This window comes from Sorex araneus, chromosome 4, assembly GCF_027595985.1.
Source record: "Sorex araneus isolate mSorAra2 chromosome 4, mSorAra2.pri, whole genome shotgun sequence".
In the NCBI taxonomy this organism is placed as follows: Eukaryota; Metazoa; Chordata; class Mammalia; order Eulipotyphla; family Soricidae; genus Sorex; species Sorex araneus.
Window position 1 is genome coordinate 221565761 of NC_073305.1, and position 26891 is coordinate 221592651.

A 26891-nucleotide genomic window follows, 5' to 3' on the forward strand; every position below is an offset into this window, starting at 1 on the left:
GCGCCGGGCCGCGACGCCGCCGGGACAGGGGAGGCCACAGCGCCGGTTTCGGCCCTTCACTATGAGACGGGACTCGCGGCCCGGGGGGGCGCCCGGCTAGCTCAGTCGGTAGAGCATGAGACTCTTAATCTCAGGGTCGTGGGTTCGAGCCCCACGTTGGGCGTTATTTTGGGCCTGAAGAACTCAAACTCTTTCCACGGGGTGGGGGGAGGGGGGGGGAGAAACAAAAAAAACAAGGAATCTAAATAATTGCATTTTGCTCAGACTTTTTCCAGGTCCCTCCTACAGCGGGCACAGACTACATAGAAGGGGTCACCCAAAGCCAGGGAAGGGCGCTACAAGTGGACAAATGGAGTTCTTGGGGTCTTCAACTCCCCACAAAAACAGGGCTCGTCCGGGATTTGAACCCGGGACCTCTCGCACCCTAAGCGAGAATCATACCCCTAGACCAACGAGCCCCACGTCTAGTGGCCATCTGGCATCCCTGGTGAGCAGCACCCGGCGTGCGCCCCGCGTGCTCCCGCGGCTCTGGGTACTCCGGGTCTCCTCGGGGCTCCTTCCCGCGGGGACCGGAAGGGGCTGCCGCGGCGGTACCGCCGTCCCACGCGCTGAGACCCGGCGCCACCACGACCTGGGGTCGGTTTCAGGGCGCGACCCTCCTGGGGAGGGGCGGGGGCAGACACGCAGCCAGCCTGCGACTGTCTCTCGCTGCCCTTGGCCGCCCTGTGCCTGTGGCCTCGGGGGCAGGGAGCGATGGGGTGCCGGGCAGGGAGCGATGGGGTGCCGGGCAGGGAGCGATGGGGTGCCCGTGGAAGCAGGGCCGCGTCTGGGTGGGCCCCGCGTTTGTCCAGGGAGCTTACGCCCAGGGGCTCTGCGACGGCGGGAAGGGCGGCCCCACTCACTCTAGGCCCTCCCGGAGCTCTGGCGGGTTCCCCTGGAGACCCCCCCAGAAGGGTACAATGTTGGCCGCACAACGAGGCCTTGCCCACCCTTGGTCTGTCCTTCCCTTGGCGGCCCCCCGGGGAGAATCCAGGTGTCTAGAGGTGAGCCAGCACTCGGGGGTGCTGGGCTGGGCGGCCGCACACGGCGCCCTCGCGGAGCCTGCGGTGCCGCTTAGCCGCCCCCCACCCCCAAAGACGTCTGAAAGCGGGGCCTCGCCGGAGTGCGGATGTGATCTGCACCCCAGCAGCAAAAACAGGCCGGGCCCAAGCTGCAGGGTCACCCGCATCCCCGGGTCCGGCAGGCGCAGGCGCGGCTCCCACGCCCGCCCCGCAGTGTCGCAGCGCCCGCAGCGGGGCGCTGTGGGGTCGGTCCGAGAGGCCTGGGGGCGCCGACCGCAGCAGGCGACTCTGCGCCCAGGCAGACGCCAAGGGCGCCCGCGTGTTGGGGAAAAGAAAAGAAAGTTAAAAGAGGGCTCGTCCGGGATTTGAACCCGGGACCTCTCGCACCCAAAGCGAGAATCATACCCCTAGACCAACGAGCCGCGCTGGCGAGACCCCGTGACGTGGGTCCTTGGAGGCCTGCAGGCGCGGCTCCGCCCTCGGCCGCGGCACGGCCGCCCGGCGAGGTTCCGCTTTCGATTCCGGCGACGGCGAGGGGCGTGCCGGCCCGCGACCGCCCCGCGCGGCGCCCCACGGCCTGCAGCCGCCCCCGGCGCAGGAGCGACCCTTGGCGCGGCCCGGGAGGTGGCGGGCGCGGAGCCCGGAGCCCGAGCACAGGCTCTGTCCGGGGGCCTCTGGGGAAGGAGCCCGAGCTAGCAGCGCTGCGGGGCACCTGCCCGCCAGCCCGTCCAACCCGCCCGGCTAGCTCAGTCGGTAGAGCATGAGACTCTTAATTTCAGGGTCGTGGGTTCGAGCCCCACGTTGGGCGTGAGTTTTGGCATCTCAGATTTTGCAGCTGCAAGTGTCCGCGCTGTGACAGCTTGAAGAGCGGCGCCAGGGCTGGGCGGGCGTCCGTCCCCCTTAGCTGGGGACCCTCGCCCGCGTCCTGCTCCCTTCCTGCTGACCTGGCAGAACACCCTGGACGTTAGTTACTCCCCCTCCAGCCCAGGCAGCGCATGGCTTTGTCTGTTTTGGCATGTTTTCTAGTACATTCTCTATGGCTTTAGTCGAATGTTAAAATATACTCCAGGTTGATTTTTACCTTTCCGTAGCTCTTGAGTTTCCGCTTTTTAAAAACAGCTTCTCCCATACTGATATCATACTAATTACTTTTAGGCTTGCTTTTATATTTTCATTTATAATCTTTAGATTATTGATACTTCTGTAAAAAGTGTCTCTTCATAAATAGAGTAGGAGGCTTGGGTATATATTTTCTTTTAAATACATGATCTGGGATTTTTGTTTTTTCTATAAAGTAAATTTGGGAGTTTAATAAAACTGGGGGGGTTAATCAAAACAGGATTTTTTAATAGCAAATTAAAATATTTTTCTATTCACTATATTGACAGGGAAGTCGTGTTGTGGCCTTCATTCCGCCTTAGCTCAGTCGCTACCACTGTGCAAGAACCGTGTGAGGGCTTTATCCGTCCGGGAAGTACGTCTGTTCTGCTAAAGCGAACCATTCTCGCCCGTCATCTTGCAGAAAGAGCAGTTCCACTTTATTTCACTTTATGACAAAAAGGAAAGTCTCCATCCACACTTGTCACCTGTGAGCTGCTTTATTCACAGGGGGCGGTTTGGTTTCTCAGCCTTCGCAGTGAAGTCTAAAACGCAACCCCTGTACCCCGGGTGGGACTCGAACCCACAATCCCTGGCTTAGGAGGCCAATGCCTTATCCATTAGGCCACCGGGGCTGACGCGAACCTGCGCTGCCGTCTCGATTCAGTCTCTTGTCCGTCGGGCGGCTCCCGTATGAGGCGCAGTTTGGGTCTGTCTCGGGTCCCGGACTCCCCGCGCCGCCGCGGACGGGGCAGGCAGGACCCCCGTGTGCCGAGCCCACCCGCGGCTCCTGCCAGCAGCGAGCAAACGTTTGCGCTGCGGCACGTGTCGCCCTGTTGCAGCCTCCCGCTCTCACGGGCCCCCTCCCACCGAGCCCAGGACCCCGGGATCGCCGCGATGGGGCTCCCCGTCCCCGGGAGGTTCCCTCCGCGGGGCTAGGATCCTCCCGCAACTCGCTCGGCTGGCAGGGTCTCCATCCAGGGCGCACGCCGTGTGTCTGAATGTTCAACAACACGTGTCCCCGGTACGTAAGGGCTCGCGCTCGTCGCATGGAATCGAGCACACCTGCGAGAGCGCCCCACATGCTGATCAGGATGCACACGTGGGAGCCAAGGACACACACGGGAAACTTCAGCCGTGACGAAGCGCCATCGGTGCCTTCACGGCACGGCGCATCCTCGCTGTGCTCCCACGGGCCTCACCCCTAGGATCTGTTTTTATCAATGGCCCTGTCGTTCGATGCCCCCGCCCCAGGACACCTCCAGTCCGCCCACCTCCCCCGCAGCAGCCCCCTCGCCGGTCCTGCCTGCCAGCGCTGGGCCACGCCGGTGCAGCCCCGCCAGGAGCTGAAGCGTGCGAGAGGCTGACACGACCTAAAGGTCTACAGCCCGCATAGAGAAAGGAGGGAAAAAAAAAAAAAAACGCCCTGCAACGACCACGAAGGGACTCGAACCCTCAATCTTCTGATCCGGAATCAGACGCCTTATCCATTAGGCCACGCGGCCCCGCGGGGAGCGGGTGCGCCATGTTTCCCTTAAAGCTTGCTCAAGCGCCTGCGCGCCGTGCCCGATGCGCATGTTCCCGGTGAGGCGTAGACCCGCCCTCCGGCTGGTGTGGGCGCGGCCGAGGCCGACCCGGGCCGGAGGGTGGCCGCGAGTTCGATCCCGACTGCGCCGCCTCTGCCCTGCCAGACCCGTCAGGCCTCGATCTGCGCTGCCCCACACGGGGCTCTGGCCGCCGCCTTGATGGCAAAGACTTTGGAGTGCTGGAAGGTGACGTGGACCCCGAGAAGCCCCTGGCCTGGACGCCTGTCGTACAGGGCCGCCCTAGGACAGTCATCCCGGCTCGTGGTGGGTTCTCGCCCCGTGCACGGTGGCACATCCCGGGGGCGCCCTGGCGAGAGCGGTCGCCCTCCGCGTGCGGCCATCGACCACCGTTTACTGCCCGCTGAACCCTGCGGTGGTCCCGCTTCCAGATGGGGCCACTGAGGAAGCGGCGGGGAGGCGGCGAAGGCGCGGGCGGGCGGGCAGCGGGCGCTCAGGGCCGCAGGTGGAGCGCGCGGCGCAGCGAGCTGCGGATCTCCAGGCAGGCCTTGCGGGGCTCGTCGCTGTCAGGGCCCAGCACGTCCAGCTCGCACACCCTCCGGTTGACCTGCCAGGGCCACAAGCAGCCTGTGCCCAGGGCTCCCAGCCTGGCAAGCAAGGCACAGCCCTGGGCCAGGGGGTGGAAAGGGCAGTTTTGAATGCTGCCTGGCCATCTTCTAAAGGGTAGCATAGCCCCCTGCTCCTGTCCGATGCTCCCCACCAAAAGCGCCCCCAGTTCATGCAACCAGACGGCCTCCCTCCACCCGACAGGCCTCCCAGTCCTGCCAGACGCCCTCCCTCGGGAACCAGGCCCTTCCCCGGCACTACAAGGGAGCCGCTCGGTCCGCAGGGCCCTGCACGGCAGCCTGGACTGCAGTCAGTGATGCCTGTGACTGCTCCCCGGGGGGGTGACCTCTCCCTCACACCCTGGCCAACAGGAAATGATCAGAACACCAGGCCTGGGGTGATGGTGCCCTGGGCCAGCCCCTGGTCCCCAGCACACCTCAGTGAGCAGTTCCAGGAGCTCTCCCTGGGGCTCCGCCCTGATGACTTCCACCAGCGTCTGGATAAAGTCCGAGCCGCTCTCGTCCCGGTAGGCTACATGACCTAGGCCGGGGACCAGGGCCAGAGTTTCAGACCCCTGTCCCTCCCTCAGCCCGCTGCCTTCACAGCCCCAGGGGCCTGTGGGTGGTGGAATACGGGACAGGCTGACAAAGACTCCAGGGCACGTGGCCCAGGAAGAGAGACTTGTTGCTGCAGAATAAGCTGTCGCTTGCTTGATATGCATGAAGCATATGGATGGCAGGTGTTTGTTGGGATGGATTTCCCACTGGACACACACATGGGCCTTTGTGCCAAGCCCAGGGCAGAGCCCGGAGATAGACTGGAGAAAATGGTGTGGGAGCAGCTCCCACCTCCCCGCCCCCCCCTCCCGCCACTTTCACCACTGCTGTCAGCAAGGGGCAAGGGAAGGCAAACAGGGAAGGCGGCACTTCGCCCAGGTGCAGCTGGTCCCCGTGTCCCAGGCGCGCAGGCGCCCGCCAACAAGTGGGACCTGTTGAGGACTCCTTACCCTGGGCAGCTGCGTAGGCTGTCAGGATGTCTGCCTGCTCACAGCTCCCAGGAGCGGGGTCCCCGGACGACATGCCTGCAAGGGGGACCAGCAGCCCCACTGACCAACCACCCCTAACCTGGCTCAGGGCCACGGGCAGGAAGGACAGAGTGTGACTCAGCCTGGCTGCCTGCCAGCTTCCCACCTCCAGCTGGCTCGGTAGCTCTGGGAGAGGAAGGGGCCCTGGGCTCCGAGGGCCTTGCACTTCCTTTGGGAAGCCTCTTCCTTCCATCACCTTGGCCAGACCGTGGGGTGGCAGTGGCACCCCACCCCAGAGCCCTAGAAACATGCCAGAGTGGCTCCCTCAGGCCTGCCTGAGCAGGGTGGCAGAAGTGGCCCAAACCACCTTGGGTTTTGCGTTCTTTTTGGTTTTGGGCAGTGCTCAGGGCTTATTGCTATCTTTGTACTCAGGGATCACCCCTGGTGGGGCTTGGGGGTCATAGAGGGTGCCAGGGATCGAACCCAGGTTGGTCATGTGCAAGGCAAGCGCCCTCCCCGCCATACTATTGCTCCGACCCCCCAACCCACCTTGGGCACTGGCATAGACCTGAAGGATGTCAGCGTGCGATGGGGTGACTGGCGGTGCCTGCAGCCAGCGCCAAAACCAAGAGAGAGCTGGGCGCCCCACACCGGCGTCCCTGTGCCCTGGGGAGGGAGGCGCAGGCAGATGCCTTGGGGTGCCTGCAGGGGTGCAGACCCAACCATGGAGCCGGAAACTTCCCTGAGTGCCAAGCACCAAGGGTCAAGGACCCGAGTTCCCAGATGTAGCGGGGTGAGGACAGGGCTAAAGTCTCCTAGAGGAGGTGAGCTAACCCGGGGACGCCCCGCCCCGCTCACCCCCACGGCAGGCCTGAAGAAGGAAGATCTTGGGGCGGCCCCGCAGGGCCCGGCAGCGGCTCAGCTCCCGCACCAGCGCCTCGTGCTGCACTGCTTGCCCGTCGGCGCCCTGCAGCTGCCCCCCAGGCCCACCGTGGGCCATGAGGGCCACGAGGGCGCAGCTCACGGTGCCCCTGCCAGAGTCCAGCTGCTCCCGGAACCTGGCCAGCTCCTCCTGGAAAGCCTGGGGAGGGGCCGAGCGCTGCCTCCTGCACCCAAGGCAAGCGGCCTCCCCAGGGGCTGCTCCCGGCAGGCACAGAGCCCCCCCCGGAAACGTCAGGGCCATGTCTGTGCCGATTCTCGGCCGGGAAGGAACCCGAGACTCAGAGAGTCTGAGGGTGCGGGAGCCAGGGGCAGGCAAACGGGAAAGGGTCATGGCAGTGAGCACAGGTTGGACCGGGGTGCGCCTGTCCTTCCTGCAGTGTCACCAGATCTGAGGCCCTCACCTGTGCCGTGGCGTCTGTCCTCACGGTGGTCTGGAAGCCCAGGGCCTGGCACAGGCCCCTTAGTGCCTCCACATCACGCAGGGCCCCGGGCCGGCCCCGCACCACCGCCACGATGAGGGCGGCCCTGGCTCCTGCTAGCTCGTACCGGGTCCCAACGCCTTCTGGCTGCAGAGGGGTGCAGCTTGCTCAGTGGGGTGGGGACAGGACCCCCAGCTCCACGTCCTCGTGTCCCTGAGCCCATGGCTGCACTCGGCAGACCCTTCACCTCTGGCTTCCAGGGCTCCACCTCCTGCAGACACAGTGACCCCCGCAAAGAGCTCCGGAGCACAGGACAGCCAGTGGCCCCTGGGGAGGCCTCAGTCACCCTCAAGAAGACCTGGAGGGCAGAGAAACCTCAGGGGTCGCTCCACCGGGGGCCCTGACCCGGTGCCGGAACCCTGCCAGGCTGTCGGAACCTCACTGGGGCCAGTGGAGGGAGAAGACGAGAGGAAAAAGGGGGTGAGGCCTGGGGCCACTCAGCTGGGGTCATGGTGAGGGGCTCCCCTGATGAAAATGTCCCACCCCAACCCACACAGGTGGGTGTGTTCCAATGAGTCCCTGGCGGGGTCACCTCTGGGACCCTGTGCTATCTCCACCCACCTTGGTCTCTGGGCAACAGACCTGATGATTCCACCCACATCGCAGCGTGCACGGAGTGATAGGAGGGGGTGTGGAGGCCTTGCCACAGCGGACACAGCCGGACCCCCTCCCCCGGGACCCCACGCGGACCCACCTCTGTGAGGAGCCGCAGCAGAGGCTGCTGAGGAGCGCGGCCACACAGCTCGGCCAGGCTGCTAGGGAAGGCGCCAGGCTGCAGGGGTGCTGGGGGCAGAGCAACATATGGGGCTGGAGGGTGGTGGGCCCTCTGGCCCCTAGCCCTGCGCCCTGGGTCAGGCCCACTCACCCCCAGGAGCACTGGACAGCAGCAGCAGGACCTTGGGACAGCCCCGCAGGGCAGTAGAGCGGCTCAGCTCCCGAGCCAGCGGCTGCCGCAGCTGCCCTGCAGGGGCCACCACGGCCACCAGGGCACAGCCCACCGGGCCGCCTTGGGCATCCAGCTGCTCCCGGAACCCCGCCAGCTCCCCCAAGAAAGCCTGGAATGGGCGATAATGTGGGCCCGAGTCGGGGAGCGGGCAGGGAGGGTGCGCGCCCCACCCCAGGCTCACCTGCGCCTCAGCCTCCCTCCTCTGGCAGCTGTGGAAGCCGAGCGCCCGGAAGGCATCCTCCAGGAGCTGGGGGATCCGGGCCGGCACCCCGGGGCTGCTGAGCAGCAGGGCCGCCCTGGGGCCCTGCAGGCCGTACCTCCCCTGCAGAGGCAAGGCCAGGGCTGGGCTGGGCTGGGGCGGGAAGGGGGGAGGGGGGCGGGAACCGCAGGCAGGGCCTCCTGTTACCTTCCTCCCCAGGCTCTCCCGAGTGTCCGCCACCTGCGCGGCTGCCTGCAAGGTCCCGGCCACCAAGAAAGCCATGGACCCAGGGAGGCTCCCAGCCCCAGCTCCCCTCCGGATGGGGACTGACCCTTGCCCTCTCCCCGGGCCCAGTCCTATCTGCAGTTTATGAGCTGAGCTGAACTCTGCCCTCCCCTGGGCCCGGGGGCCTGTGCCCCAATGCCCTTGTCCCCACAGTAACCTGCCTGGCACTGTCACGCCCCCACCTGAGCCAGGAGCCTGTGCCCAGTCCTATTCTTAGTTCTGGCCACCCCTATCTGATCTCGTTCCGGCCCAGCGCTCCATTCACGATGGCCACCAGCGCCAATGGGCCGGCCTGCTCCCCCCAGGGCATGCTCGGGTACAGCAGCTCAACACCTGGCCCCCTAGAGCTGGGCGACACCCAAGACACAAGTCACAAGAGGAATCACTGTCCTTGGTGAGGCCGTTCGCTCCATCTGGGAGGCTGGGACAAGGGAAGCCATGACCTTGGGGTGATGGGCAGGGAGCCGGCTGCGAGGGGTCTGGAAGGGCCCAGGACAGTCAGGTGGTCCGGGCTGGACGGGAGCCACAATCTGCTTGGGCCACCCGTGGCCATCCCATCCAAGGGCCCACACAGGCTGGCAGAGGGGGAGGGCCCAAGGCTCAGGGCTGCCCTTGTGCCCAGCTGACCTGGAAGCTAGGGATAAGGCTCTATTTGGTGACTGCAGTGTCCCAGGCCAGCAGAAACCAAGGGGCAGCGACCCGAGGGCGTCCACCCAGCAGCCCCTACAGAACAGATGAGCCTGCGGGAAGTTTCCACCTTTATTCAGCCTTTGAGAAGCGCTGCGTGCATGCCTGGGACCAGCAGTCTCCAGGGTGCAGTGCTAGAGGGCCAGCAGCCAAGTGCTGATAGAGTGCTAGTGTTAAGTACCACAGTACCCTCCTAGCCACTGCGGGAGGAGTGGGCCCCCAGGCAGGGCAGACTGTCACGGCCTGGACTCAGGTGGAGGCAGTGGGGAAACACCTCGGCCAGGCCCCAGGCTCATCCCCACAGGGCAGTGACTGACCATCCTGTCAGAGCCAGGGCAGGGGGGACCAAGGCCTGTCCCTATCTTCAGACAGGAAACTGCGCCCCAGAGCAAACCAGGCAACGCAAACCAGGCAGCACGGTTCCACCAGGACTGCCAGCCCCCCACTTCCTGCTACCCAGTGTTTTCATGGCCCAGAGCTGCTGGGGCTTCTGGAAGCGGGAGCAGAACTGGCCCAGCAGGCAGGAGGGAGGGAGTGGCAGAGGCGGCGCCCCGGGGCGCTCTCAGCCCACGGGCTGCGCTGTCTTAGCGTGCAGGCTCTGGTGTGCAATGAGGTGTGCGCGCTGCTTGAAGCTCTTGTCGCACTCGCCACAGCCGAAGGGCCGCTCGCCCGTGTGCACACGCCGGTGGTCCAGCAGGTAGGAGCGCAGCGAGAAGCTCTTGCCGCAGTCACTGCAGCCGAACGGCTTCTCGCCGGTGTGGATGCGCTGGTGGCTGGCCAGGTAGGCGCTGCGGCTGAAGCTCTTGCCACACTGGGCGCAGGAGAAGGGCTTCTGGCCCGTGTGCACGCCCTGGTGCCGCACCAGGTCCGACGAGCTGCGGAAGCTCTTGTCGCACTCCTGGCACTTGTGCGGCTTTTCGCCCGTGTGTGTGCGCTGGTGGCGCGCCAGGTCCGAGCCCCAGCGGAAGCGCTTCCCGCACTGGTCACAGCTGTGCGGCTTCTCAGCGTGCCCCCGCCGAACGCCGGCCGCCCGAGCCCCCACCGCCCCCGGCCTAGCCCAGGCCTCAGCCAACTCCGATTCCTCCTCCTCCTCCGAGCGCCATGACCCAGGCCCGTCTCCGGTGTCGTCACCCATATCGCCTGCCCGGCCCAGGCGCGTGGGCCCCGCCTCCTCCAGCCGGGGCCTCTCGTTCCGACTCTGGCGCCCCAAACCTGCCGGCCCAAAGGAGGCGGCTGGTGAGCAGAAAGGGCCAGAGCCTTGGCTGCTGGACACTGTCCTGTCAGTGCCCTCTTCCATGAGGGGGCAAGACGGCAAGCCGGCTGAGACGCAGCGGGGGTGGGCACCACCAGGGCATACTCTGCACCCCCTGCCTCGGAATCCACATTCTAAAGCTGAGGCAAGTCCTGAACTGGCAAACGCAATGCTCCCAGAAACAGGGTTCAGGATCAGGCTAGGGAGAAACCCTGCCACCCCTTGGGGTCTGGCATGCAAGGGGCCTGATATTGGCCTGGCCTCATGACCAGATTCTGTGCCTCAGTGTCCCCGACACTGCAGTGGGTGCTGAGACTGGGACCTTCTCATAACAGGCTCAGCCAAGCAAAGGGACAGGAGCAGCCAGTGGAGACCGAGCACTGGAAAACAAGAGTCTGGTGGGGCAAGTGGGCGGGGCCTCCCTGGGCTCTGCTTACCCTGGACGATGTTCCGGGAGTTCTGCCGCTTTATGTCCCAGAACAGATCCCTCCGCGCAGGGTCCAGGCACCTCCACTCTTCCCGGGAGAAGTAGAAGGGAATGTCTCCAAAGGTCACGAGTCCCTGGAAGAGGCGAGAAAGCCAGGTTCAGGCCACCCAGGGCTCTGGAGAGAGAGGGAGCAGGCAGGGGCAGGACCAGGAAGACCTTGGGGAGTCGCCAGGCCCACTGAGGGTTTCTAGGGGACAGGGGGTCTGTAACTCACGTGCACCCCTGGGGCAAAGCCAGTGTCCGTGGTGTCTCCGGGACTCCCCTCTTTAAGGAAAGCAGGACGCTGAGCTGCGGGAAAGGCAGAGCCCAGACTAGACCCCATCCCCGCACCCCCGGGACCCGCAGAACATAGGCACCGCTCCTGCTCCCAAGGGCCAGGCCCGAAGGCAGTGCGTCTCGGCTCACTCACCGTCAGGGCTGTGCTGCTCCAGGGGGCCAGGCTGGCCCTGCGCCCCCGCCGTCAGGGGAGGCCCCTTGGCCTGGGCTCCCGGCACCGAAGCCTCGGACTCCGCCTCCTGGGAGGGCACGTCCTGTGCGGGGACCACAACATGCTCGTCAGCACCAAGCGCACAAAGGGCGATGGCTTAGTCCCTGGGAAGGAGACACAGGACACGGCCCTCAGGGCAGGCCCACGGGACACACCCAGTGCAGTCCCCTGGGGAAGGCAGGAGTCACAGAGCCCTGGGGCGGGGGTGGGGGGCGCAGAACCCCACAGCCAGCTGAGCCCACCGGGTTCACAGGCCAGTCCTACCCTCTCAGCAGCCAGGACAAGCCGAGGCCCCCTCACCTGCAGCCGGGCTACCCCCGGCGGCTTCTGCAGCTCCTCCACCAGGGCCACGGCCTCCTCGCCGCTCTGGGGCTGCTGCTCGCGCACCCGGGCCTGCAGCTCCCCGGGCAGCGCGCTCAGGAACTGCTCCAGCACCAGCAGCTCCAGGATCTGCTCCTTGGTGTGCTGCTCGGGCCGCAGCCAGCGGCAACACAGCTCCCAGAGCTGGCTGAAGGCCTCGTGGGGCCCACTGGCATGCTGGTAGCGGAAGTGCCGAAAGCGTCGGCGGCAGGACTCGACCTCCTGGGCCTCCCTGGCATCCTCAGGCAGGGCAGAGTCCTGCTCCCAGGAGGAGTCTTCTACCTTCACGATCAGAAGTCCTTCTCCAAGGGCCTGGTCCTGAGGCTCTAGGGGCGCTGCCATGCCCCTGGCCTATGGCTCAGGCAGATCGGATCAGCCTCCAGCTGGGCCAGGAACAGCCCCTCAGTGTCCCAGAGGGCACCCCTGTGGTGTCGGGGTCTGCATCTGCACACAGTCTGAGCAGCCTCCTGGAGAAAGAGCAAACCAGAGAAAGCCCTGGGCAAACCCCAGCGTGGGGGGAGGATCCCGACTGCTCAGTGTACCCAGTTCACGCCCCATCCCCTCGGCTCTCATAGGAGACCCCCAGGTTTTCACCATCGGCCCATGGGAACACACACAGTGCTCCCAAACAACACGGTTTCAGGTGACGATCCCTCCCGCAGGTTGTGCACTGACAGCAACCAGCCGCGGCCGGTGACTGGCCCAGCAACAGCGGGCAGCTGGGAAAGCCCTCGAGAGAGCCGAGCATGAGGAACTTGAGAATAAGGGCTCTTGCGTATCTGGGAGCCAATCTGGCTCCGTGCTCGTCGTGCTCAGGGATCCGCCCCAGACTGGCCGTGTGCAAGGCAAGTGCCTTACCTGCTGTCTCTCCAGCCTGAGACCAAGTTTTGTAGAAGTTTTGGGGGAGTCAAAAGTTACTGGGCTTGATTCTCCTCATCTATGAAAAGAAAAGTTAGGAGCGATAATTCAGGGCTTAAGGCACTTACCTTGCGTCCCACAGCATTCAACCCCGAGCATCACATTAGACCCAAGGACCACAAGGGACCACTCCTGAGCAAAACCTGAGCACCACGAGATGTGGCCCCAAAACTCCCAACAAAAACCAAGTTACAGGGGCTGGAGCAATAGCAGAGCCAGCAGGGCACATGCCTTGCACAGAGCTGACCCAGATTGGATGCTCAGCACCACATACGGTGTCCTAAGCCCCACAAGGGATGATCCCTCAGTACAGAGCCAGGGGTAAGACCTGAGCATCACCGGACGTGGCCCCCAAACAAAAACCAAAAAAGCCAAGTTACAGGTAGATTTTCAACTGCTTGCAGGAGGGGGTGTGAGGATGTTCCTACCCTCTGGCTCAAAAGTCAAATGTTTATTTTTTAAATGGGGGGGGGGGGCGGCAACACCCAGTGTGCTCAAGGCTTACTCCTGACTCCACACTCAGGGATGACTGCTGGTGGTCTCAGGGGACACTAGGGAGTTGTGGGGACCCTTGTCAGCTGTGTGCAAGCAGACAAGCTGACAAGCCATACCAGATGTATGATCTCTCCAGCCCCTGTATTTTAAGTCTTTTATCCCATTGGGTGTAAGTGTTATCACAACACAAAAATATTAATATGGGTAAGTTATTGAAACTTCAAGCTGTAGGGCCAGAGATACGACAGCATTTGCCTCGCACACCAACCTCTGGCACTGCATACAGCCCTTAAGCCCCAGGCGTGATCCCTGAGCTCAGAGCCAGGAGGGAGCCCTGAACACCACCAGGGGAGGCCCAAAACTAACAGAAGAATTCTTCAAGTCGGAGTCAGGATATAGCTCAAAGAACTGGAGCAGAGCCACCTCAAACCTAGGTGTCGCCCAGGCCCTGTCGCCCCCGCCCCCTATTCCTCAAGCTGTGGCCACAGTGAACATTCTGAGTGTGTTTGACACGTCAATCAACAATCTGAACTGGGAGTGTTGGCCCTGCTTCTGCTCAGCTGCTCCTCGGACCACACGTGCGCGGCTCGTTCTTCTCACCTTAGGAACTTCCAAATTCCACAACCCATCTGGCACTGGGGTCGTCGGCCCGGGCGGGCAGAGCCTCGCCACCCCGCGCCAGTGCTTTCACCACACGCCGCCAGCGAGGGCGGGAGGGGCCGAAACCCGCGCCCCCGGCACGCGCGCAGGGCTCACCCCGGTGGTCGCGGGGACCCGCCCTCCGCGGCCGCTCCCAGCGACGCGGCCGGGCCCGGGCCGCCGCCGCCCGAGTCTCCTCACACGGTCCACGCCCCGGCAGGGCCGCGCTCCGCTCGCGCTGACAGGGCCGGGGACTCACCGGGTCGCCGGCGGGACGCGCGCGGCGGCGCACAGGCAGCGGTGCGGGGCGTCCGCGCCGGGACCCCAGGGCGCGCCGGCGCCCCCGGCCCCTCAGGAACTCCCCGGCCCACAGCGGGCCCTGCGGCCTCCGCCTCGGGGCAGCCGCCCCGCGCTCCAGCTCGGAGCCCAGCGGCCCGCGTCGCCGGTCCCCGCCCCCGAACGGACACACCGCCCACAGCCACAGCTACCCGAGCCTTCCCAGCGCCGCCGTCAGGTATCGGCGCCGGAAGTCCTCGCGGAGCTCGCTGGGAAGCAGCGCGGCGCGTGCGCACGGGAGGCACTCGAAACTACACCTCCCAGAGGGCCTTTCATCCGGTGAGCACGCCCCCTCACTGACGAGTGGCCAATGAACAGAGAGTATTCTTAGGGCTAGCCAATCACGAGTGGCCAATGAGCATAGAGCGTTCGTGGTTCTAGCCAATCGAAGATAGAGACGCCATGCCCGTCACATCCAATACCCCGGGCTGGGGTCTGCATCTGGGCTCTTGAGGCCCTCCACTTTCTCGGCTTCTTTTTTTTTTTTTTAATTTATTTATTTTTTAAATTAGTGAATCACCGTGAGGGTACAGTTACAGATTTATACATTTTCTTTTCGTGCTCATGTTTCCCTCATACAGTGTTCGAGAACCCATCCCTTCACCAGTGCCCATTCTCCACCACCAATAAACCCAGCATCCCTCCCACCCTACCCCCAATCCCATCTCCCCCCACCCCACCCTGCCACTGTGGCAGGGTATTCCCTTTTGTTCTCTCTCTCCAATTGGGTGTTGAGTGGCCATTGTGTTCAGTCTCTAGTCTACATTCAGCACGCATCCCCCTTCCCCCGTGTGGCCTCCAACCACATTTTACTTTGGTGTTCCCTTCTCTATCTGAGCTGCCCTCTCCCCAGCATGTGAGGCCAGCTTCCAAGCCATGGAGTCAACCTCCTGGTACTTATTTCTACTAGACTTGGGTGTCTACTCTGTTATTCTATATTCACAGATGAGTGCAATCTTTCTATGTCTCTCTCTCTTTCTGACTCATTTCACTTAGCATAATACTTTCCATGCTGATCCACTTATATGCAAAGTTCATGACCTCATTCTTTCTAATAGCTGCATAGTATTCCATTGTTTAGATGTACCAAAGTTTCTTCAACCAGTCATCTGTTCTAGGGCACTCGGGTTTTTTCCAGATTCTGGCTATTGTAAATAGTGCTGCGATGAACATATAAGTGCAGATGTCATTTTGACTATACTTTTTTTCTTCTCTGGGATATATTCCCAGCAGTGGTATTGCTGGGTCAAATGGGAGCTCAATTTCTAATTTTTTTCTCGGCTTCTTTTACGTTCTTCATGCTTCTCTGGTCACTAGGGGAGAGACAGGGGATGCCAAGGATGGCCTAGTGGGTAGAGACAGAGAAAAATCTGGCTGAAGGGGATCGGAACAATAGTACAGCAGGTAGGGCGCTTGCCATGCACGCAACAGACCTGGATTAGATTTCATGTAGTTCTTTGAGCATCGCCAGGAGTGATCCCTGAACACAGAGCCAGGAGTAAAACCCTGAGCACTGCCTGGTGTGGCCCAAAAATCAAAGAGAAAAAAAAAATTGCTGACACAAAAATTGCTGGAGAGCATGAGCCGAGACTGTCCTGAAGTGCTGAAATATATGCATGGTCCCTCCCCGCTCCATTTGTCTCACTCTTTTACTTGAACTCCATCATCTATTTGCCCCGGAAAAGAACTTGAAAATCACTTTGTCTAGCTCTGAGTTTACTGTGTTCTTCGAACGCCCTCTACTGGCAAATGTTAACATCAACTGTGTTAACAAAAGTCTCAGGTTCATGCTGGATAAAAAGGTAAGTAGAGAGTCCAATTAACGTCTGGCATAACCACAGATATCGTATTGGTATCTTATTTCATTATTAGTAGGTGATCGGATATGTGTATACAACTGTATTGAAATAAACCTCAGAATTACAATCATAATTGACAAGTCAATTAATTGCATTTTTTCTCGATAAGTATTTTAATTTTTCTAGCTAGAAAAGAGTAAAAACTTTATCCCCAGGGATCATATTCATTTCCAGTGTTTACACTCTATTTTCTTTATTTCCTATTTGGATCACACCCAGTGATACACAGGGGTTACTCCTGGCTCTGCACTCAGGAATTACTCCTGGAGGTGCTTTTGGGGACCATATGGGATGCTGGGGATCAAACCTGGGCCGGCCACATGCAAGGCAAACACCCTACCCTCTGTGCTATTGCTCCAGCCCCTACACTCTATTTTCTTAGTCTTACAGCGTTCAGAGATTCCTCAACAATGTTCATTGAGGAACTGGAGTGATAGCACAGTGGGTAGGGCCTTTGCCTTGAACACTGCCAACAAGGGTTTGGCCCTCTGCATCCCATATGGTCCCTGAGCACCAACAGGAACAACTCCTGAGGATCACTGGATGTGGCACAAAATCAAAAAGTTAATTGAGAACAACAGGCATCATTACTTCTTTACTACTTCTGATGATTTGTAACTAAGTATTGTCTCTGATATAACCCTGTTCATATTAAGGAACATCTGTTCTATTTGCACAGAAAGACTGCCACTTGCTCTACAGTATCAGTTCACCTTCTATAGTAAGAATTTTCCCATGGGCACTTGATGGGTCAGAAGTAAAGGCAGGGGATGGAGCAATAGTACAGTGGATAAGGTGCTTGCCCTGCACGCATCCCATATGGCCCCCTGAGCACTGCTAGGAGAGCCAGGAGTAACCCCAGAGCCAGAACATCGCCAGTATGGCCCAAAAATCAAAACAAAAATTAAACAAAAGGGGCCAGAGCACTAGTACAGCTGGAGGACATTTGCCCTGCATGAGCCCCACCCAGATTCGATCTGCAGCCTCCCATATGGTCCAGTGTGATTCCTGAGTGCAGAGCCAGTGACCCAAAAGCTAAATAAACATAAAAATAGAAGTAAAGGCAGGGGCCAGAGAGATAGTATAGGGTACACTTGTCTTACACAGGATTCTCTCCCTGACACTCCATATTGTCCCCAGAGCCCAGCCAGAAGTGACCCCTGGTCACAGAGCAAGGAATAAGCCTGTAGGGTGTGCCCCCCACCTCCCCACAAAGAAAAACTAAAAAGAAGGCAAATATTTCCAGATTCTCCAAGGGCTAAGTGAGAGAGTGGTGTGCTAGAGAGTGATGGGCCGTTTACAACCATGTATACCTGCTTACTGAGCTTTTTCATTAGAAACATAAAAATATCAGAGCTGGGCTGGAGCGATAGCACAGTGGGTAGGGTGTTTGCCTTGCACGCAGCCAACCCAGGATCGAATTCCAGCATCCCATATGGTCCCCTGAGCACTGCCAAGGGTAATTGCTGAGTGCAGAGCCAGGAGTAATCCCTGTGCATCGCCGGATGTGACCCAAAAAGCATAAATAAATAAATAAATAAATAAATAAATGAGACATTGGAGCTGGAGCGATAGCACAGTGGTTAGGGCATTTGCCTTGCATGTGGCCGACCCGAGTTCAAATCCCAGCATCCCATATGGTCCCCTGAGCACCGCCAGGAGTAATTCCTGAGTGCAGAGCCAGGAGTAACCCCTGAGCATTGACAGGTGAGACCCAAAAAAGCAAAAAATAAGGGGCTGGAGCGATAGTACAGCGGGTAGGGCGTTTGCCTTGCACGCGGCCGACCCGGGTTCGATCCCCGGCATCCCATATGGTCCCCCAAGCACCGCCAGGAGTAATTCCTGAGTGCAAAGCCAGGAGTAACCCCTGAGCATTGCTGGGTGTGACCCAAAAAGCAAAAAAAAAAAAAAAAAAAAAAAAAAAAAGCAATAAATAAATAAATAAAATAAAATATCTATTTGTGTAATATCTTTTAGAAAGTATGAGATACTCATAATTTGCCTTCTTCATTAAATTATGAGGGCTCTTTATTCCCTACAGAAATTTCATTTACAATCTCAGATTTATTAAGATAACCTCTAGCTCTTCCCCTTCTACAGACAAAGAGGAGAAACCTGAGGTCCTGGCCCTTCACCGGACACTCCTCCCGCCCCGCTCCTCTTCCCTCTCCCTTGAACCAGAGCTTTTATTTTTGTTTTTAATTATTTTTATTTCTTTTCTACCAGAGCTTTTACTTCTGCCCCTGGAACAGCTTCCTGCCGGCTCCCCTCCCCTTGCTTGGAACTACTTTTTCTGTTGTTGTTGTTGCTGTTGTTTTGTTTTCTTTTTCCGGTCACACCTGACGATGCTCAGGGGTTACTCCTGGCTTTGCACTCAGGAATTACTCCCGGCGGTGCTCAGGGGACCCTATGGGACGCTGGGAATCGAACCGGGCCCACTGCGGGTCGAAAGGCCTGCCCGCTGTGGTATGGCTCCAGCCCCGCTTGGAAGGTACTTTTCCCAAATTCTGGTTAAACTGTTTCCAGTCATTCTTCAAATCTCTTGAATATTCCCGTCCCCGAGGGCGCTTCTCTGTAAATCAGGTTCCCGACATTCTCCCACCTGTTCACTCCTTTCTGCCCTTTGTCTCTACTCGAAATTAGTGTCCTTCATTTAATTGTCTTTAATTGTCTCTCAGCCCAGAATCTGTGCTACACCTCAGGCCCCGCTAGGGACCCAAGTGACTAGCGCCTGGGCAGGGTGTGGTCACCACCTCAGCCTCCCTGGGTGCCAAAGCGGCCCTGCCCTCGGCCCGCACCCCCTCTAGGAGGGCAGGGGGCTTGGTGGTAGTTCTGAGGTCGCCCCTGAAGGCTCGACACAGGCGACTGAACCAGGCCCGTCTCGGGGTCGTTGTTTGCTTCTGCAAGGGACCGAGGAAAAGCGAATGTTGCGAAACTCTTGGGTGTGGGGGGAGGGGCGGCACCCAGAACAGATGACCGTCGCGATTGGTCCGTCTTGCTTGCGTTGACCCCTCCCCGAGTCCTGATTGGCTGGCGCCAGAGGAGGGCGGTCCCTCCGGAAGCTCAGCGTTCTGAGGCCTCGCGTGTGCCCGGGTCCCCAGCGTTGCACCCTGCGGGGTCACACGGGGTGCGCGGCCACCTGGGTGGAGGCAGCAGGCAGCTCCGGAGAGGGTCGCAAATCCCGCGTGGGCTTTGAGCCCACTCCTGAGTCAGTGGCAAGCAACCGGCCTGGGCCACGCCCCTGAGCCCCCCCCCGCCAAGCCCCGCGTCCCCTTCCTGACGCCTCTTGTCAAATGTTTCCCACACCGCCAAACTCTCACTTAAAATGTTCTGGTCAGGCCCGTCCCGGACCCGAGGTCTCGGGTGGAGCCCAGGAAGAGGTGGACAGAAGCCTCGGGTCACACCCTACTGCCCCCCACCAGGAGCAGCAGTTCCTGAGCTTCTCAGAAAGCGAAGCCTTTCGGGCTTCCCAGGCTCACCCGAGGGTGACAGCCCTGAGGGGCTGCGGTCCGGAGGTGCTGGGCTGGCGCTTCAGCCCAAGGAACTGCCATCAGAGCCGACAGCGCTGCGCCAGCGGGACGGTCCCGAGGTGTGGCTCCCCAGCCTCTGAACGAGTGCGCTTCCCGCGCCTCCTGCTCGGCCTGACACGCAGGAAAAGCCCGTTTCCCTCAGTGACCGGTTGCCATCCTGGAGCCGAGCTCGGGGGGAATGTGTCTCTCACCTCTCTGGGAAAGTCAGTAACGCGACCAGTGACCCCAGACTGCACCAAGCTCTCTCTGGGGCCCATTCAGCCTCAGCACTCAGCCCCCAACCGCCCCCGCTGAGCCCTGTGCCCCCCAAGGACAGGCCCAGTGTTGTGCTTGTTTGGATGGCCCGCCCCAAAATAGCACGCGCAGGAGAGTGTCCTAGCGGTGCATGACAGGGCTGCCTTGACCTAGAAGCCCCGATTCTCAAAGCCAGGGCCCAGCTAGACATAGTTTGACTCGGTTATTGGCCCTTCTCAGCAAAACCCACTGCTCCGCCATGGAAAGAGCGGACACACTGGCCCCCGGTCTGGCCGAGCTGTTGCCCAGGGACCAGCCTGACTATTAAAGGTCACTACGGCTACCGTTCTCAGTTCCCGGGGCCTCCTGCTCCAGCCACTGGACCCTCAGGAGCACAGAGCAGCCACGCCCCCACTGCGACAGGTCGTGGTCCCTGCCCCACATCCCGCATTTGTTTTGGTTTCAATCTGTTACCTTCAAAACTCCAAATCAGGATAAAATGCAGAATGTACAATACAAATTTTAAAAAAATTAAAGCAGAAAGAACCACAGCCTGCCACCTGCTGGTAAGATGGAGACCACAGGACGAACCAGGGGCTGGGGCAAGGTTCTCCATAGTGGGGCAAATGTCAATTCCCAGATGGCATGATCCCCCCCAGTCACCTCTGGGAGCGACCCCCAGCACTTGGGAGTAGCCCCCCCACCAAAGGAAATCAAGACGCTGGCAGCCAGGCTGGTACCTGTGGGACAAATTATAAGACGGTTTGGTACGACACTTGGAGGTGAGAAGTTGCAGGGGACTGGGAGCCACCTCCAAAGGGACCCGAGGGGCAGTGACCAGTGGGAGTGAGGACGCCTGCTGGTGACAGCCAGGCTGCAGCAGAGTCCATCGCAAGACCCAGCCCCGGGGCCTGGAACAGGAGTGGGGTGGGCAGCAGACAGTGAGGGCGAGCTTTCCCAAGGGGAAGGGCAGGGAGGGGCAGGCCTCAGTGGACCTGCCCTAGGGGCACAGTGCCCAGGGGATGACCATGCCAGGCGGCTGCTGAGGACACACCGTTTCCTGGGTGGCAGATGACCTTCGGCCGGCACATTTAGGGCGCTGCCACTGGGGCACTTAGTCCTCAAGCCGGGTCACAGAGACCTCCAGGACACACCCTGGGCCCAGGAGACAGCCAGCCAGAGGCTCGAGTTCCAGGGCCTTTAATCAGCAGCCAGAGCGCCGGGCCCTCGCCCCCCCCTCCCAGCCCCCCTCAGCCCCCCCCCAGCCCAGCCCAGTCCCCCCAGCCCAGCTCCTTAGGTGGGGGCGGGCGCGGCGCCCAGCACCAGCAGGGCCAGCGCCTTGGGGCCCGCGCCGTGGGTCTTCTCGTGGCGGTGCAGGTTGGAGCGGCGGCTGAAGCTCCTGGCGCAGCGCGGGCACGAGTAGGGCCGCACGCCGCGGTGCGTGCGCTGGTGCGCCGTGAGGTGCGAGCTGTGGCTGAAGCGCTTGCCGCAGTCGGCACAGGCGTAGGGCTTCTCGCCCGTGTGCGTGCGGTGGTGCGCCAGGAGGTTGGAGCGCTGGCTGAAGCACTTGCCGCACTCGGGGCACGGGTAGGGCTTGGCGCCCGTGTGCGTGCGCTGGTGCGTGACGAGCGCCGAGCTCTGCGTGAAGCGCTTGCCGCACGCGGGGCACTGGTGGGGCTTGGCGCCCGTGTGCGTGCCCGTGTGCGTGACCAGGTCCGAGCGGCGCGTGAAGCGCTTGGCGCAGCGCTCGCACGCGTAGGGCTTCTCGCCCGTGTGGATGCGCTGGTGCTGGATGAGCGTCGAGTGGTGGCTGAAGCTCTTCCAGCAGGCGCGGCACGTGTAGGGCTTCTCGCCCGTGTGGATGATCTGGTGCTGCAGCAGGTGCGAGCTGCGGCCGAAGCGCTTGCCGCAGTCCGTGCAGGCGTAGGGCTTCTCGCCCGTGTGCGTGCGCCGGTGCGTGACCAGGTGCGAGTGCCAGCTGAACGCCTTCCCGCACTGCTCGCAGCGGTACGTCTTCCGGCCCGCGTCCCCGTCGGGGGTCTCTCCGCAGCTCTCGGGGGCACCGGGTCCCGGCGGCCTCTCCTCTCCCAGGGAGGCCCCCGCCCTGCTTGGGACGGCCTTCGCCTCCTCAGGGGTGGGCGGGGAGTGGAGGGGCTCCTCCTGGCCCACCTGCGGAGTTCCTGGGGGAAGAGGTGTTCGGGAGGGGACTTTAGGGAGAAGTCCATCAGGGCCAGGAGCCCAGGAGCCACAGAAGTCAGTATTACCCTCTGCAGAGTTTGGAAGGGCCGGTGCCTGCACCCACAGAAGCAGGCGCACTGGCAGACCCCAACCCCTGCCCAGGGTCCCCCCACGCTCACGCACCTGACTCGTCCTGTGTGAGAGGCCTCAGCCTTGGCCTGAAAGGCCTGGGGAGAGACCCGCCAAGCTGCTCGGGCCAGGTGAATCAGGATCACCTGGAGGCGCTCCATGGTGGGGCCACATCCAGCCCTGGGTGCAAAATTTGGGGGGAGGATTGGGGTGCGGTCTTGGAGCTTCAGATCTTTAAGACACACCCTGCAAAACTCAGGGATCACTCTTGGCAGGCCTTCGGGCACCATATGAGGTAGTACTGGGAGTAGATCAGCTACAGGTAAGGCCGGCGTCCTAACCCCCTGTAATATCTCTCAGCCCCAAATTAATTAATTAATTTATTTATTTATTTTGGTGTGTTGGGGGTGGGCCACACCGAACAGTGCTCAGGGGTTACTCCTGGCAGTGCTCGGGGGACCATATGGGATGCCGGTGACCAAACCTGGGTCAACTGCATACAAGGTAAATGCCCTACCTGCTGTACTATCCCTCGGGTAGGCCCCAGTTTCTTTTTTTTTTTTTTCCACTTTTAAAAAAAAAAATTTAAATTGAAATCCGTGAGACAGACCATTACAAAGCAGTTCATATTTGGGTTTCAGTCACACAATGATCCAGCACCCATCCCTCCACCAGTGGACGTCTCCCACCACCAATGTCCTCCGCTTCCCCACCACCATCCCCCAACCTCCCACCCCTATCCCCACCCTCCCTCTATGAGAGGCACTTTCCTTCTTGCTCTCTCTCCTTTTCCTCTTATGCATTATGGCCTGCAACATAGGTGCTAAGAGGTCATAGTGTTTGTTCAGGGCACTTGGAATTTTTATCAAGGCCCCGATTTCTTCATGTGACTCTCCTCTTTTTTCCCCTTTGCTTTTGGGCCACACCCAGTGGTGCTCAGGGCTGACTCCAGAGTTCCTAGAGCACTCCTGGCGGGCTTCAGGGACCATATGGAGTGCCCAGGTGCAAGGCAAGCACCCTACCCCCTGTATTTTCGCTTTTTTCTTTTTTTTTCTTTTTGAGTCACCCTGCGATGCACAGGGGTTACTCCTGGCTCATGCACTCAGGAATTACTCCTGGCGGTATTCGGGGGACCATATGGGATACTGGGAATTAAATCCGAGTTGGCTGTGTGCAAGGCAAACGCCCTACCCGCTGTGCTATCGCTCCAGCCCTTTTTTATTTTCTAAATAAATCTTTCATTTCCTTTGGTTTGGGGGTCACATCCTGCACACTCAGAAGTGCCCCGGTGGTTTTCAGGGGAGCCTGTGAGGTGCCAGGGTCAAGATCAGGTTGTAGGGATACAGGAAAGTGCTTCCCCGCTGTACTATTTCTCCCACCCCCCAAACTTTTACTTTTGAAAAGAGTGTCCTTGGCCAGCTGGGAGGCCTATGATAGATCCCGACCTGCTGACACCACACGGCCCCCAGTGGGCCACCAGCTCATGGCTCCTGACCAGCAGGGACACGGCATCACCATCGCCAGGAAGGTTCCAGAGCGAGCGGAGCCCGGCAAATAAGGGGCGGGGCCCGGGAGCCCGTGGTCATTACCCAAGGCCAGCGCGCTCTGCCGCTGCTGTGTGTGGTCCAGCCGCCCCCACTCCTCCCGGGACAGGTACAGCGCCACGTCCTCGAAGGTCACCGGCATCTGAAAGCAGAGGGCAGGCTGCATCCGGACAAGGTGCAGGCGAAGAAGTGGCAGGGCCAGGCCGCCCACCTGCGACCTCCACACCCACCTGCGACCAGGCAGTGAGCAGAGCCGCAGCCATCTGCCGGTCCCGGGTCCTGCCCTGGCAGGAAAGCACGGGGCCTGGGAGGGGAGAGACATCCTCAGCTTGCCACCGCCCCCGGGGCCCCCACCCAGTCTCACTGCAGCCCCCGGCCCCGCACCTCCGCCGGGCAGGAAGGGGGCTTTCTCCTCGGCGCCCCGCGCTCCCTGGGCGCAGTCCTCCTGCGACACCTGTGCAGGGGGCGGCTCTTCCGGCTCTTTCTTGATGAGCCGAGACTCCAAGGTGACTCCTGGCTCCTCGCCCTCCGGGAGCTTCTCCGGGCCCGGTGGCCCACCACCTGCAGCCTGGGGACACAGCACCAGGGCACCAGGTGTGAGGGGGGAGAATGACTCCTCCCCCAGCACCCCAGTGCAGCCACTGCAACTCCCCCTTCCCTCTGCCCAGGCCCCCGGCCCCTGAGGCAGGTCGTTAATATGGGAGGAAACGGGGTGCAGCGTGCCCATCCCCCTGCCTGGCCCTGCACGCCAGGCCACGCCATCCGCTAAGGGCCATCCCGGCTCCAGGGAGCCCTATGTCCAGGGACCAACATCCTGGCTGCAAGAGAGGACACATGAGGGTCACACACAGCCGAGAGAGGGACAGGTGAAGGACAGACATAGCCGAGGGGCCTCATTTCTAGACCAGCGAGGCCGGGTGTGGCCTGCGGTGTCTGCAGCCCAGCTCGGCGCTGCTGTGAGAGGAAAAGGCCAAGGCCCTAGGGCGAGGCCTGCTGCCCCCCTGGGCTCAGCCCACATGGGCCACCCGGGGCTCCCCCCTCAGGTAGCCACACACAGTCCCGTCCCCAGCCCTCTCTAAGGGAGGGGAAACCGAGTCTGGAGCCACGCTGGACCCTACAAGCCTCAGCAGCCTCGCAGGGGCCAGTGGCTCAGCCTGGGACACCCCAAGGAGCCCCTCACAGCACAGGCACTGGGGTCTGCAGGGAAGTCACAGTCCCCGTATGCTGGGCTCGTGGGGAAAGAGCCAATGGCAATGCTGCTCCCGCACAGGGGACAGGTGACTGTCCTCGGCCAAGTGCAGAGCGCGCAGGCATGACCCCTGCAGCCTGAGCGGGGAAGCCGTGGCGGTGGAGGAAGCGGCCGAGGGGCCTCGCGTACGGGACTCAGAGGCAAAGGGCCAGCTGCTTCCTCCTCGCCCTCTGGGGCTGCCCAACGCCTGCGCCCAGGCCACAGCACATGCCCGGCCGGCTGCAGGGCACAGGCAGTGCAAGGGACGCGAAGAAGGAGGCGTCACCATCTGTCCCGGCTCTGTCCCCCAGCCTGAGCGCCAGCGTCACTGCTGGCTGCCCCTGCTCTGCAGCCTGTGGGCGCCCCCTGGAACTCACCAAAGCCACGCGGTTCCCTAGAAAGGCTTTTCCCGCCAGCACCCCCTTCACCCCGCCTACCAGCCCTGCACCCCGGAGAGTGCACATCGACCACTGGCGCAGGCCCGCTTGAACCCCTCCCCTGCTGCATGGCACTGCGGTCGCCCCCGGGCCCACATACCTCTGGTGAGGCGCCCTGGCCCGGGGCGGCCCGTGTTCCTCTGCCGCCTGCAGACATCTCCCCGGCGGGATGCACAGCCGAGGGCCGGAGGATGGAGCCGCGCACACAGCAGGCTCCGGCCGGTCCCTGGCACCATACACGGAGCGATCCCTGAGCACAGCTGGGGGAGGCCCGAGCCCCAAATTAAATTTTTTCCACCCCTCAAATTTATGTATTTATTTATTTATTTAGGGATTTTATTGGAGGTTTTTGGAAGGGAAGGAGGGAGGGAAAGAGCAACACGCTGGAGAGAGAACAGCGGCTTCTCCGCGGGCAGAGCCCTCCACACACAGCGGCAGATATGGAAGCATCAAGTGCCCATCGCCGCACGTGCCGGGTGCCACCCGGGCTCGGCGCTTGGGCGGGGGCGGCAGAGGCGCCCACACCCCACGCACTTAAATGAGGAAAGAAAAGCACGTCGAAGGCTCCAGGCTTCTGGGCCGCCGGACGCCTCCCCGGACACTCTGCGCCGCAGGTGCCCGGACCTCGCACCCCCCTGGCCCCACCAAAGGAAACTTCTGCCCGGGCACCAGCTCGGCGCCCTGGCACGACCCGGCCGCGCCCTGGCCCTGCCCTCCGCGCTGCGGCTGCTGCCTCTGGCTCGGAGCAGAATCTCCCGCCACCCCGGCCAGCGGCGGGCACAGGGGCTGCACGGCAGGGGCCGGGGGCGCGCTGCCCGCGCCGCTGCCCGCCGAGGACCGGGGTCCCCGCCCCCCGCGCTCGGCTGCTGCCCGCGGCCGCTCAGCTCCCGGCCCGCCCCGGGCTGCCCACCTTGGCGCCGGCTCCGCGGGCGCCCCTGTCACCTGGGGGAGGCCGCCGGGCCCCTCCCCCGGGAAGGGATGCTGCCGCCGGCAGGGGCGGGGCCGGGCGGCGACGGGGACGCGGGCAGCAGGAAGTCCGTCCCGGATCCCGGTCCCCCCGCCGCCGCAGCCCCACGGTTCCCGGCCTCGGGGGTTCCGGGGGGCCACTCCGCCCAGCCCCGCCGGGGTACTGGTGGGCAGCCGCCTTCCGAAGGCCAGGGGCACTTGGCGGAAGAGTTGGGGGTGTGCCTGTCCCTGAGGCCAAGTCCTGTGGGTCCGGCTTCCCCTGCACTGAGAGCCGCACGGGGCTTTCTCTCCCTCGGGAAGTCCCCCACCCAGAACCACGCCTGCGGTGGGGAAAGGCTTCTGGCCGCCGGACCCTCATCTGCCATTTCCTCCCTTCCACTACCCCCAAATTGGGGGGATAGAGATGGCTCTTGACTTATTGGAGCAAGATACCCATTTCTCCTGGGCAGGGCATGGGTGTGGTGTGTGGTGTGTGGTGTGTGTGTGTGTGTGTGTGTGTGTGTGTGTGTGTGTGTGTGTGTGCGCGCGTGCGCGCGCACGCGCGCGCGCAGAGCATGGGTGTGTTTGCGTGTGTGTGTGTACATACCTGTATGTTTATATGTACACATATGTAATGAAAGGTTTGGACAGCGTAGCAATAAGAGTTAGTGTTTTAAGGGTTAAGGGTTAATGTTTTGCTAACTTGTTTGATTGCTTTCTATAATTAGCTAACATGATCAATTGCTTTCTGTAACTTGCCGATCTGCTTGACCGCCTCCTGTAATGAAATACCTTTTAGTTTAAGAACCTGTCCCAGGAATGAAACTAACCAGACGCCTGGTAATGTCCAGGAAAGACATGATCATACCCACCTTGTCCTGAAAAATAGGGATGATGATTCCAGTGACCTTGGAAAAATGTGAAAAATGAGAAAAATGATCAAAGCAGTCTTATTTGCTGAG

General features: G+C 61.4%; 2 protein-coding genes and 6 non-coding genes across 13 annotated transcripts; 2 read left to right on the forward strand and 6 right to left on the reverse strand.

Annotated features, from left to right (window-relative positions):
* The first annotated feature begins 90 nt into the window (after nt 1–90).
* TRNAK-CUU (transfer RNA lysine (anticodon CUU)) lies at nt 91–163 on the forward strand. The gene has a single exon. It is a non-coding gene; the product is annotated as a tRNA-Lys (tRNA).
* A 223-nt stretch (nt 164–386) lies between these two features.
* TRNAP-AGG (transfer RNA proline (anticodon AGG)) lies at nt 387–458 on the reverse strand. The gene has a single exon. It is a non-coding gene; the product is annotated as a tRNA-Pro (tRNA).
* Nucleotides 459–1411: 953 nt separating this feature from the next.
* Nucleotides 1412–1483, reverse strand: TRNAP-UGG (transfer RNA proline (anticodon UGG)). The gene has a single exon. It is a non-coding gene; the product is annotated as a tRNA-Pro (tRNA).
* Nucleotides 1484–1796: 313 nt separating this feature from the next.
* On the forward strand, nt 1797–1869 carry TRNAK-CUU (transfer RNA lysine (anticodon CUU)). Its single transcript has one exon. It is a non-coding gene; the product is annotated as a tRNA-Lys (tRNA).
* Nucleotides 1870–2721: 852 nt separating this feature from the next.
* Nucleotides 2722–2794, reverse strand: TRNAR-CCU (transfer RNA arginine (anticodon CCU)). Its single transcript has one exon. It is a non-coding gene; the product is annotated as a tRNA-Arg (tRNA).
* A 797-nt stretch (nt 2795–3591) lies between these two features.
* Nucleotides 3592–3664, reverse strand: TRNAR-CCG (transfer RNA arginine (anticodon CCG)). Its single transcript has one exon. It is a non-coding gene; the product is annotated as a tRNA-Arg (tRNA).
* Nucleotides 3665–4079: 415 nt separating this feature from the next.
* Nucleotides 4080–8181, reverse strand: LOC101555455 (caspase-8-like). Its single transcript, XM_004604382.2, has 11 exons — nt 8107–8181; nt 7882–8052; nt 7620–7809; nt 7449–7537; nt 6942–7052; nt 6677–6841; nt 6192–6414; nt 5883–5999; nt 5316–5390; nt 4746–4849; nt 4080–4310 (listed from the first exon to the last, which is right to left on the reverse strand). The coding sequence occupies exons 1-11, from the start codon at nt 8179–8181 to the stop codon at nt 4197–4199; spliced, it is 1434 nt and encodes a 477-aa protein (XP_004604439.1). The 3' UTR covers nt 4080–4196.
* Nucleotides 8182–8929: 748 nt separating this feature from the next.
* On the reverse strand, nt 8930–26017 carry LOC105942799 (zinc finger protein 213). 6 transcript variants are annotated; one of them, XM_055134127.1, is made up of 7 exons: nt 25895–26008; nt 25085–25244; nt 23704–23887; nt 23550–23623; nt 23365–23461; nt 20886–21648; nt 8930–9860 (listed from the first exon to the last, which is right to left on the reverse strand). In XM_055134127.1, exons 2-7 carry the CDS (start codon nt 25139–25141, stop codon nt 9434–9436), a joined length of 1602 nt encoding a protein of 533 aa, XP_054990102.1. In that variant the 5' UTR covers nt 25142–25244; nt 25895–26008; the 3' UTR covers nt 8930–9433. The 6 variants fall into 6 exon arrangements, with proteins under 6 accessions (XP_054990102.1, XP_054990099.1, XP_012787264.1 ...); XM_055134124.1 differs by lacking the exons at nt 20886–21648; nt 23365–23461; nt 23550–23623; ... (1 more) ...; nt 25085–25244; nt 25895–26008 and adding exons at nt 10561–10684; nt 10825–10874; nt 11020–11140; ... (1 more) ...; nt 12316–12394; nt 13769–14036 and having other exon boundaries at nt 8930–10083; XM_012931810.2 differs by lacking the exons at nt 20886–21648; nt 23365–23461; nt 23550–23623; ... (1 more) ...; nt 25085–25244; nt 25895–26008 and adding exons at nt 10561–10684; nt 10825–10898; nt 11020–11140; ... (1 more) ...; nt 12316–12394; nt 13769–14036 and having other exon boundaries at nt 8930–10083.
* Between the last annotated feature and the right edge of the window lie 874 nt (nt 26018–26891).